This window comes from Vollenhovia emeryi, unplaced genomic scaffold (assembly GCF_000949405.1).
Source record: "Vollenhovia emeryi isolate VEMERY1.0 unplaced genomic scaffold, V.emery_V1.0 DF939123.1, whole genome shotgun sequence".
NCBI lineage: Eukaryota > Metazoa > Arthropoda > Insecta > Hymenoptera > Formicidae > Vollenhovia > Vollenhovia emeryi.
The window spans coordinates 1,194,471-1,207,296 of NW_011967243.1; the positions used below are offsets into that span (position 1 = coordinate 1,194,471).

Below are 12,826 nucleotides of genomic sequence, written 5' to 3' on the forward strand. Positions count from 1 at the left end.
TTTTTTTGACCAGTGTATTTACTAGTTCAAGTTACGTTTTCAAAACGTGTACTAATTCTCCTAACCATGTGTTCGCAGGTGGAGTTTGCTGCAGAAAGAATCAGAATGGAGCTAATCGAGGCGGCCAAGAGCGGAGCGGCGGGTGCTGCGGCTTGGGGAAAGATGGATTTTTACTGTCGTGAACCCAGATCCACAGATCCGATCACGTTCACCACCAAGGACTCGCATCTCGTGAGTGTACTTCAGTTATATGCAATGATATGTAGTAAAAGTACTTGTATATGCACACTCGTGTTGCAATGTTAATTATTTACGAAAAGAAGAAGCAAGGCTGTGTCCTAAAAAAGTTTTTCTTGAGAATTTCTTTCTCTAAATACAGGAAATAAATGTAGACATGTGAGAAATTATTTTTCACTCTTAAAATATGTTAAATGTTTTAGAGATAGTAATATAAATTTTATGTGTAATTCTAAATTTTTCTTTAAATCGACGCGTCTCTTAACGCTTCTTCTTTTAATACGAATGTGAATCCACATCTTTTATACATAATCTACATTAAACTTGAGAGATTACAGGATATTTAGAACAGAGGATCAAATATGTAACATAGTTTTCATTACATATTTGTGACTCGAACATACTGCACCATTCTGGAATAATTGTTTTTACTCAAGAACGCGGACGGCTCCGCGGCAGGGCAGCACTTTAATGCACGTGTCTCTTAAATAATGCAAAAGAGAAATACGATTCAATTCCATTATCGAGTAGAATCGTGACGATGGAAATATCCGATTAAATCGGGAATGTACTCGAGGAAGTTTTTTGCGCGAGTCAAGCAAGCTGCAAATAGCTGTTCGAAGTAACGGCGTAGCTCGCTTTCGAGTTTTCGCGAATATCTCCGAAAGCGGGGAGGTCAAGGAAACTTCGTGAATGTCCTCGTTCTAAATTACTAGAGATGCTCTTGACTTTTTTTTTATATTGGGGGGCAGATTTAAACTCTTGCACGTGGCGCGTGTAGTCGATTGCCGATGCGCGGTTTGCCACATAAGTTTTCAGCAAATACGCGATCCAATACATACAATTAATTATCTGAAAAAAAAATGTACAAGTTAGATCATCTGAAGAAAGTATAAAAGTTACGTCACATTGTTGAAGAATATAAACGTAAAAAAAAATGATATGAGAATTGAGAATACGCCATGTAGGTTTCTTAACTGAAACTCTCTTTGGCATACATGTGCCAAGACTTGGATATTTCGTTCTTTTCTACCTGTGCATTACTGCCATACAGCGATATTAATGCATTTCGATAACATTGAGTGCACTATCGATAATTTTCGAGCACATCCCTCGCCGACGCTTATAAATAGACGCAGAGGTATATAAAATTTTCAATTTTAAATATATGTAAGGCGACTTGAGAATACATTCTTTGAATGTTACATGAGGAAAATTTAGCGCGTTGATTTTCCTCGTTGGAAAAATTTTTACAAGTCTTTTCTTTTGTCGTATCCGAAGACACTTGGACGTGTCCTCGTAGAATACTGGAGCACTAACGCCAATACTCTGGGCACAGCGCGTCCTCTTATGCGCTTTTACAGGCCACGAGACACGTCGTTACCATTGCAAATCCTTGTTACACCGGCCATCACGGTGTCAAAGGGCGCGAGGACGAGGGCAAATGTACGTGCCCTCTAAAAGCGCATTTCGCCGCTCTCGTGCAACTTGTTTATGAGCATGACCGTTCTTGCATCGCTCGCTCTCCATCGCCGCGGTTTACGCAGCCGGTGCATTAGTGCACCCATTCCCGGATACGCTCTTTTCCCTTTGTAAGTCCAGATGGTGCGGATCATCTCAAAATCTTGACGCTCGTTGTTTCGGGCATCGGCTGCAACTTAATGCCGTATATTAGTCGCAAATTAATTATCTGTATAATTGTGAGCGATCGAGGAAAAATCATTAATCGGTTTTCTTTAACAAAGGAGCAGTCTTGGCTTTGTTTTAAATAGACAGTGACCTCTTTAAAAGTCATTTATTTTCGGTAGTTACTCACTCGGAAACTATAAGTGACTCATCGCTTTTCTTTAAGAAAAATCGATTCCAAATAGGTCACTGAATCCGGAATGAAAATTTAATTTGTAGCTTTTGGACACTCTGTATAAGCTTCAAGTTGCTATTCTATCGTGCAGCTTTTTATCATGCATAATGCGCACACGATAATGAAGCCAGCGCACGTGATCCTCTGCAATTGCTTCGGGTCATCGAGATTTTTAATTTAACAAGAGTATTACCTTCACCGCCTACTTAAATATATTATGTACGTATTAAGTACAATATCTGAGCCACTTTAATGTAAAATACACCTCGCCGCCCTTACTTAGAGTTAATGAATCACTGCTTCCGAGCATAAAAGTATTAATCACTTAACGTTTAATAATTATATATATAATGCAATCGAGATGCAACTTAAAGTAGTCATCGATATTGAATAATAGTTGATTAGATTTGGAAACATGTTAACATGAAATTCATTAAAAAATTAAAAATAAAGAGAAGATTCATCCTAATAGAATTGTTACGTTAAAGTACATCTAATGCGCGGACAGAATGTTCTCTTAAAATTTATCCTGAAAATCATGCAATCGTGGGACAACACGGCATTTCAAAGAATTTTATGAGAGTTTTTTGAAATTTTGCCACATATTTTACTAGTAAAATGTATGTACGAATGAAATTTAAGAAAACTCTCATAAGGTTCTTCAAAATGCCGTGTTGTTCCATGATTATGCGATTTTCTGGATAAATTTTAAGAGAAAATTCTCTCCGTGTACATATATCAGAGAATAAAATATATCATAGAGTCAGCGGTAAATATATTTTTGTTATTTATTATAGTAAATTACACGTGGTGATTTTAATACGAAGCTCAATACGATTAATGCAATCGATATTATTTTCGATCGGCAAATAGTACGTATTACACTCGTTACGTAGCAGATGGTCATTCAATGCGAGCAACACTCGCATTCGTGGTTATAATTAATATCGATATCGGCGTACAAGCGCAATTACTCTTGGCGCTTCCCGCGCTTGTAATCGTAATGCTGCATTTGTACCGGACTCCCGTCCGGTTTGGCAATAGTAAGGGAACGTATAAATACGAACGCCGGTATTGTTGGCGCATTCATAATTAGATCAGGGGCTCCGATGCCTGCTGCGTTCAGATATCGATGTTACATCTCGAGTTACTCTCGAATCAAGGACCAATGGTCAGGCGGGAATATATATATATTTTCGTATATATGCACTACTTGTAATACTCACGATGGATATTGCATTTGCAATCCTCTCTACACCGAGATTAAAGCGCTGTACATTATTCCGAGAGCATACATATCAGCAATAAGATTTTGCTGTTTTTTGTCTGTTTTAAGTAAACTAAGTTTTCGAATCTAGCAAATATTTAACATTTGAAACGCTATCGTTACGTATACAAATTTAGAAACATCTAGAGTAAAAGAGAATACGGATTAGAAAAGATCAGGTTCAATGTTATTTTATATCTTGGAATTAATTATCTCAAACATTGTTTCTTAGATGTACATATCTGAGAATCGATAAATCGCTTCATTAAATTTTCATTTTGTAAATTCACGATTCCTTTGCCCAATAGATGTTTGGTCCCGCGTATCTTTCGTTTGCCGCGTTCCCTTAATTTTAGAGTTCATAGTGGGTTCGTCGAGTAACATTTCACGCATTAGCCCCTTCGGGACCGTTCGCGACATCTGAAAATTAGTGCTGAAACATCACAGCGGCCACATAGGTGGCTATTTTAAGGTAGTAATTAGTAGATGAGACGTTTACGAGAAACTCTCGGATCGAAGCGCTCGTTTGCCGGATGGCGCAGTAGTCCAAGCAAACGTCAATGCGGACGTTACAGTGGTTGCGTTTTAATTATCGAGAACTCCCGCAGCTTTGCTTGGGTGTCTTTTAAGTTATTCTCTAATTCGTCGAATATATTCATAGTGGGACTTCTTCGTGAATCTTTCGTCTATATTTCTTACTATATTTTCAAAGAAACTTGTTATAAAATATTATGCAAGCAAGATACTTTTCACGATAACGTATCAACTGTTTCAGCCCAAGTATATATATCTATAAACGATTTAACAGTTATGTTTAACAATTCATATTCTTATGTTTTAGTTTGTTGCTAAGAGAGAGGGGGGGGGAGATAGAGAGATTAAAAAACTAATACTGGTCATCAAAATAGTTCAAGTTATATAAATTTGAAGTTATTTGCATATTAATTTAAGCGTAAAAGGGCCCGTCGTCATTTATAGCTTGGTTATTTTAATTGGAACTCATTACACTCGAAATTACTCCCATCGCACAGTATCCGCATTATCGCATTATCATATTAATGCTGCTATTTCCGTTTGTCGAAAGCAAATTGTACATACTATTAGCAATTAAAAATGACATTTTAATGATTTTCCGTAATTCTTTACAGAGTATTACAAAATTACAGTACAAAGATTTAAGAATAATTAGTAATATTCTAATATAATACAATTAAGTGTATAACAGTTTGTCTTTATCAATGATCCAGTTCACTTTGACTTTATTTTACCTATATAACAATAATTTAACGAATTAGCACGTTACAGCAATATACTATTTACAAATCCCTAAGTCACTGAAATTACGAGTAAATTCGCAATTGCTGCACAAATAAAGTAATTTATTGTATCATTGTTTTGCTTTCAATTAATAATCATTTAAACACCAATGAAATACCAAAGACTCGATAAATTTGTAAAATTTCCTATATATTTTTTTAATAGATTTTTAAATATAAAATCAAGACATATATCTTGATGTAGTATATAAACCATTCTGTGTCTCGTAATAATATATTTATAATATAAATTTGACATCTTATGCCATTTAAAAGTAAAGTAAAATTGGTATTGTCACGGCAACTACAGATTACAACGGCAATGCAAAAGCGAAAGAGGTCTTGCGAAATCTGGTATAGAATTTTTTACATTTTGCGGCATACGTACGGCCGCGCAGTGGGTTCTTGTTCCCTGTGCTGCATTACGTGCACCGAACACATTTGCAGTACGAGCGCGTTGGATGCATCGCCGTTGTTACACGCCGATTTTCCTCGTCTACACGGCAACGCGCCCCTGATTTATTCTACGGAACTTCCCGTGTTCGGCCATCTAATGTACCATAGTCATATAGCTATCCCGTGGCACACGTGGCTACATGCATCAGCTAACTACGCGGCTGCACTTTTTCATCCGTCCGTTCCCTCCCAGCTTCTCCAAAATTAGTGTCGTTAATAACGCATCTCGATTTATAATTGACTAATAATTCAGCCAGGTCAAAACGAAACAGGCAATTTGCATAAAATAAATGTTCAGTTATGGCTACTAATTTTTCTTATATAAATTTTAAAAAAGTTAATAGTTTTTAAAACTGTCCTTCGTTTTTTATTTAAAAATTATTCGTGCAATTAGTATTGCGTAGACACATATTAAGTGTTCTTTGATTGAAGAGCCCGTTAAAAAAAAAACGTAGTTTTACGTGCCGCAAAGTTTGCCTTACGCGCTTGCATAGATCATGAAAATTCGTTGTCGAGGAAGTCGAAAGCTGGACGTTCCGATTCACTTATTTACTGCAGCAACAGAGCAAGCGCCATTAGCGTAAAGTTAATTCCAGTTAAAGTAGAAAACTCGCAAAATTACCGCCGAGCTGGGCAACATATTATTAGCCAGCTTGCAGTCGTTTTCGCTGGCGACTTCCGCAACATTACATAGTTACCTGCAGTACACGTTATAAATGCAAAGTGCACAGAATGCCAGCAACAGAATCATTCTTCAAAAATTTCTTAGATTTAATTTGCGAGTATAGGGAAGCGACAAACAGTAAAATACAATTCTACTCGTAGCAAATTATTTATTTTAATCTTCAGTTATTGGTTCTTTAATTATTTCATCAACTCTTTTATAAATCTTTAAAAAAGATTCAAGGTGTTCGTGTTAAAGTATTATTGTTACAACTCTTGCGTCAGTAATAAAAATAACCCTAGAAAGATAATACTAATCTGAAAAGACGGAAGAAACAAAAGTGAAATAACGTTTTCTTATCACTTGTATAGATATTCCATATTTCACGCATTCCAATGATATAATAGGATTAGTTATAGTCTTGCAGACGACAAAGACCGGCCGAACTAACTGCGCGTTGTTCGATAGATGAAATTGCTTTGTGTTGGCCGAAAAGATTTATGGAAATGCCGGTCGTGTCAAATAGTCAAATAAATTCAATCTTGTATCTCGCTGCCACAATTCCCGTTTTCGTCTGTTTCGCCGCGCAATGCAATTTAATAATAAGAATTGTTTTCGCGCGCCACAAAACGACGAAACGTGGCAAAAATCGCGCGCCCCATAGCAAGAGCACGGGAAATGCTCGGCCGACCGGGAATGCACGGTATGCCTTTATAAGCAAAACACTGGAATCTCCAGTAATCCAATTAGGCAAAGACGCGCGAATTACCGCGAATCCCCTTTCTCGGATTCACGCTTGTTCCTCGGCACAATCCCACCAGCTTTCCATCCCCCGGTTAACTCGAGAACGATTCAACCTCCTATTTTGCTCCTCCGCCTATAAACGGTGGGGCAAAAAGCTCACGAGTCTCGAGTGACTCCGGATTTGACGAGTGCGACCCGTTTCCCATTGTTTGTTATCGATTCGAAGCAGAATGTGGATTTTACACCTTAGTTTATACACGCCGAAAAATCGTTTATCTCTTTTACTTAAAACTCGTGTAATTCACTCTTCATTTTTTAAATAAATCTTTCGCTAATTTTTTAAATCATACAGAACGATGGGTAGTTTCGTCAGGAATCTTATGCAAGAATGTATAAATTATGCTGCCAAGATTTAGATTTGATTCAGATAATCTCGAAATACATTCCTTCCCTCAGCGTTTCCTCCGTTTCCAGTCGAACGAGACGTTAATCCCGTCGAGATCAATCCACACAGTTATCAAAGATCTCATAGTATTCGTCTCCACCGCAAAGAAATCGAACAAGCATTTATGATTCGATTCTGTGGCTTCTGACGTGCTCAGTTTCACGTTGGCGATTTACGATCTCATTTTTATCAGGCAGGTATAGGAAATCGACCGGATAACGTCTCGTGCGCGTTACAACCGCGCAAACATCGTTATTCAACGCGATTAGCCCTTTCGTTCCCTCCAGTATCCTTTTTCCTCTCCCCCCCCCCCCCTCTCTCTCTCTCTCTCTCTCTTCTCGGCCGCTTGCGCTCGTCCTTTCCAAACATTTTCGCCCGGATAGACGACGAATCTCAGCCGGCCGGAAAATATACGTCCCTGCTAAATAAAACATTGTCGGGACTGGGTGCGGAGTGCACCGCGAGGATAAATGGACGAGAAAGCTCGCGACGGGGGTTATATCTGGGAAAAGTGTCGGGGAAGAATAGTACGGATGTACCGCTCGTCTCGCCTACAACCCTGATTTTTCTCTTTCTCTTTCTCTCCGCCTTGCTTTCTTCTCCCTCTACGCTTTCACGCGCATTTGCTGTTCTCTTATTCGCAAGTTTCCCCGCAATGCACGCGCGATAAGCCGATTTTATCTTTGCTACATATTGAGGCTTTGGTACCTTCGAAACAACGTTATTGCAATTAAACTGCGTATCATCGAAAGTTGACCGAATTATTCTAGAGTCGCGGTGTGTATTGTCGTACGATAATGCTTGTTAGATTGATGTTTCGCATCAGAAAATTTTCTTCATTAAAAATAATATCATTGATTTCAATATTCTCGCCTTGTTCTACAAAAGAGATGAAAATACTACTTTCTTAAGAGAAAAAATAGAGTAATAATTAATGCGATTACTTTAGATGATAAGAATTACGTGAAAATTCCGCCTCTATTTAATTTAATTAAACAAATATACGGCATCTTCAGCATCAATCTGATAATGTACATTGAAATATTTAATTACTATTTGTTAAGATCGTAAAACGTAACTTATTTAAGAAACGTAAGATTTTGTGTTGGCTAAATAATGCCATACTCTCTTTCACGGATTACGCTGCTCGTTTTAAGTAATTACATTTTCACATTGTGTGATGTAGGTAGTTCACCTCGATCGATGGTTACCTCGCGATACGCTTGATCGAGAGTTACGAGTCACGATTCTGTCGGTGGGTAAAGTCCAGACCTCATTCGTAAATTTTGCGCGCAGCTCGGGCGACGTAACAATTTTCAGTGAAATTATGATTTCGCATTCCATCGACAAATTGACGATTTCAATAAATCAGTCAATAACTCGTGAAATGCTTTGTCTCTTTCAATTTGTTGTATAACAGGAAATTCTCCAGTAAAGCACCCTTCCTGAGTTATTACGAAGAATACTTGAAACTGTTTTCTTTAAATCTTTTATTTAACAATGAGTACGAAGAGCAACTCTGACAAATAAATCTTATTATATGCGCGACCTTAAAATAGGTCGCCAAGCTTTAGGGGCGTACTCTTTGACAGATTTTTTTCCTTAAGGAAAGTTTAATTGGACTCTACAGTTTTTCATAACTTTTTAATTTTCAACATTAAATATCCTCAAAGTCCACTTGATACTAAATTAAAAATTAAACTGTTATGTATTAATCCTAAAATATTTTTTTGCATCAAATCTCGTTTATTTCTACATACTGTTATCTCACAAATTATTGACATCTGATTATTTTCATAGAAATATCTAAAATCTGTATCTATACAAAAATGATTATTGAAAAAGATGATTGATTATTGAATTCTCTTATTCTAAACCTATGCCTGGCTCGGAGATACACAAGATACATGAACAATTTGAACGCGGAGAATATAATTCAGTTATTCCATATTAATATATCGCTTTCTCCTTGAATTGTGACATTAACAGCATTTCTAAATCAATGCTCCATTTGTTTCTTACGTTCCATCTTGCGCCATGGAGCGACTTGATCTCCCTTGAAGTACTCGCAGCCGAGTACCGTCCCTTCCGTTTCACAGTGCCAGCAATCAGGACGGTTGTAAGACGCTCCTTCCGCCTTTTAATTAACGCGCCAGCCGTTTTCGGTGCTGCTTTAATTAACCGAGTGAACTTCTCTGGAGGGCGACCGAGTTTCAAGAATTAATAAGCGCGAGTGTAATGTTTACAGGTAGCATAATAATTAATTTCTACGGTGACTAAATTTCGTGGCGCTGTCGAATGCGTCGCGAAACGTCATTCAAACAAGGGATATTAATTCGTTGAATATATTTGTCGTTAACGGGATACGATATACTAATTGAGGGGTTTATTTGGAAACATGGTTAGTACGTACTCGTATGTATGAGGTGACAAGAAGCTTTCTACAATTTTAATACCGAATAATTTCGATTTTCCCAAAGTATTAAAACTATTTGGGAGAATAAACACACTTTAATTGAAGATACGACATACAAAGATACCAAATACGAAAAACTGAAAAATGTCGACAGTATTTATCCTTTCGTTATGCTGAATATTGTTTTATGGATAATGACATTTCTCACATGGATGGTAAATGATACGCTACTGCGTTGTCCTACTTTGGGATGTAGGGCAATAATTTAACGTTATTTAATAAATAATGTTATGAAAACGCGGCTCTCTCGGTATTGTCTTCGATTATTAATGAATAGCGGTGAATTATCATCGAGCTCTCTTCATTAAATGTTCAATAGTCTTTTTATGCATATAACGATTTTGCTTGCATATTATCTGTTGATTATAATTCACTGATTAAACTGTAAATATATTTGTGAGGAGCGCTATGTAAATCGCACAGGAAAAAATAACTGAGTTGAAATCTATGTATACAAGTTGACGTGTACAAACTACATTTATCGGTAACGATCGCTCCCGTTCGTAATTAAACATTCCGCGATGTTAATTTCTCGACCTCGCAACGGAATGAAAAACCTGGCAATTATATTGAAGTATTTTGTGTTTAATTTACCAAGAAATGAGTACGTTCTATGCCACCTGAAGCACCTGTAACTTTACGATTTTCATGGAGAGGCGCGGAAAGTCGGCGACCGAAAAGGATGCGCGCGTTTTCTAAAGACCTTCGCGCAAAATTGGCCGGTATCTGGGTTAAGTTGCCGGATCCAGGTATATTTTCTTATTCATGTGCGTGCTCGTCGAATAATCCGGCATAATCTGTCACGAAATCGCTAAGCCTCGAGTAGCTCGAGCTTACGTGACGTCTCGAAAGCGTCTCGACGAGAGATGGCCGCGATATTAAATCCCGGCACAGGTGTATTTTATTCCAGCGCGGTATACCGAAGGTATTTCTCGTGTACTCATATCCGATTTCGGAATGCTCATATAATATTTCCGCCGTTGCGCCGTCGGTGTTTCAGTTTTTAATATCAAGAATCTTGATGTCGGTACATATTAATATCGATCGTTATCGTTATCGCTCTCACGTACTTTCATATCACGTCGCTATACACATTAAACTGATCATTATTTATCACGAAACGAATGAAGCGTCGTCATTCGTTTTCTACTGGCAAATTTACTCGCGTCCGTGCAATTTCGCGACGCTCTCATTTTGTGCGCGAACTCTGCGGCTCGCTGCGGAAGTTTTACGGGTATTCAAGACGAACGCGTGTCTCCTCATATTTATGACAAGCACCTTAATGCTCGGGCACGATGTGCCGACACGAACCCCCTGCCACGGGGACTTTCAGCGACTTACTCCTCTCGTTATACCGCCCGAAAGATAATTCTCGTCTTAAAGTGACGCATTATACCCCGCGACGTGTTTAACGATGCGCCTTATACTCGTTTCGTTCCGGAGACGGCTCGTTGCGCGCTCGTCCTACAAAAGATTGCTTAGAGAGGGGAGCTAAGTGCTCGCCGTGCTTCCGATGGTAATAAAAATTTTTAACAAAGTGCTTTTCATATAATTTAAAACTTTTCTCTTTTCTGCTAATTCAACAACAGGAGAGTTAGCGAAAAAAAAAACAATAACGCACTCTGATACTTCGTTATGTACTTTTCCACATACGCGTTTGCACTTCTATTCTATGCTTGTATAAATATAGAGTGTTCTACAAATTTCATCAGAAATATCTCGACCTTAATTTTTACTCAGCCTCGCTTTAAACATTCAAATTTCTCTCAACATGTCGCCGTATCGGTTAATAGTGTTTCAAAAGTAACTGAAAGTAATAGTAAAAGTTTGACAAATCTCACGATATGCATATTATTTCGATGAGTGCAATTATATTCGCAGGGGTTACTGTGTCAACCCTTTCTGCGTAACCTCGCCAACGAAAGTTGTGCTACGAGGTACCTCCAAGGACTTATTCGCCAGGGATGTGCTCAACAATGAACGTTCTTAAACTACTGTTAAAAGTCGTACTTACTTTTATACCTCTCGCGAATGAAACTTTATTGTTTCGTCCGCTATTCATTCGTTCGCAGCAACTTGGCAGTCAACTTATTTAGAATTTCGCATTCGGCTCTGCGTAAAGTAAGAAGTTAAAAGTTTAAATGAGAATATATGTTAAATAGCCGCCTTCTTTTCTCACTCGTTTCAAAATAGGCTCGGAAACTAATTATGCGAATATATCTATGGGAGAATCGGTAGGAAATTACGGGAGTATCTCTTACAAGTCTAGACGAAAATGAATTTCCGAAATCGATTGTCAACGTCGCTGTCTGTCACGCGTCCTGACTTCGATCCTTTCTCGCGTCGAAAAACGAACGACGTACGAGAAATTCATTCGAAACGCGCGGCAAGAGACAAATTGGTAGAAAAGAACGAAATATTGAAAACGTCGTTCACGCCAAAATACATTCTCCGACTTTGCAATTTTCCCTCACATCGTGAAACTAATATCGCGACGCGAATAAAAAGGAAGAAAATCCTATTTTAGCTAACGCTTCCAATATACGTAATTATTTTTCTTTCACTTGCACTTTGCATAAATATTAAATCACCTATTATTTTCTAAACACCAAAGCAACATTTTAAACAATTATAATAATCGCCGTAGAATACCTAATCGAGGATCCTGATTGTTTTCGAACGTACTATGTATATTTTCTATTTCGGACCGACACACGCACTAGGATTAATTGCGCAAATAGAAGCGATTATTCTAATATCCTGAGATAAAACTGGCACCGACGATTAAAAGCCATGCACCACGCAATGAACGCATACGTCGCGCAAACGTATGCGACGCCGATCATTCTAAAATCGATTCTCGATGTTGCTGACCCTCGTGCGCCCACACGTGGTCGAACTTGGGCCAACGCACGCTATTGGACTGCCATTTTAAAGAAGGCTGGAGCAACAGTAAACAGGCGACTCCACGGCGCTTTGGTCACCTTCACCAGCCCAGAGTCCCACCTGGTAAGCCTCAGTATCCAAAGCTTGAAAAAAAAAATCAGCAAGTGAAAGAGATGAAGCTGAGAGCTCAGCTCGCGAGCTCTCGTTTGGCCCGGACACGCACCTGTATATACCTAATTGGCTAACTTTCACGCGAGAACTTAGCTTCTTAGAGAGGAGTGGTCACCAGAGCACCTTCTTCTTCTTCTTCTTCTTCTTTATCTTCCTCTTCTTCTTGTTTCTTCTTCTTTCCTTCTTCCTGTATTCGATCTTCAAAATAGAACAGCTGAATAAAACATGCTGAACAGCGAAAGATAAAAATGTTGAAGTATTTCGAGATTTTCTCCAGAAACATATATGTATAGACGTATGATA

At 38.2% G+C, this 12,826-nt stretch overlaps 1 protein-coding gene across 1 annotated transcript in view; it reads left to right on the forward strand.

Moving 5' to 3' along the window:
• Positions 1–12,826, forward strand: part of LOC105569630 (neurexin-1) — a 218,668-nt gene that overhangs the window by 136,135 nt on the left and 69,707 nt on the right. Inside the window, 1 exon segment of the mRNA XM_012026247.1 lies at positions 79–231. Within this exon segment, the coding sequence (XP_011881637.1) occupies positions 79–231 (153 nt within the window).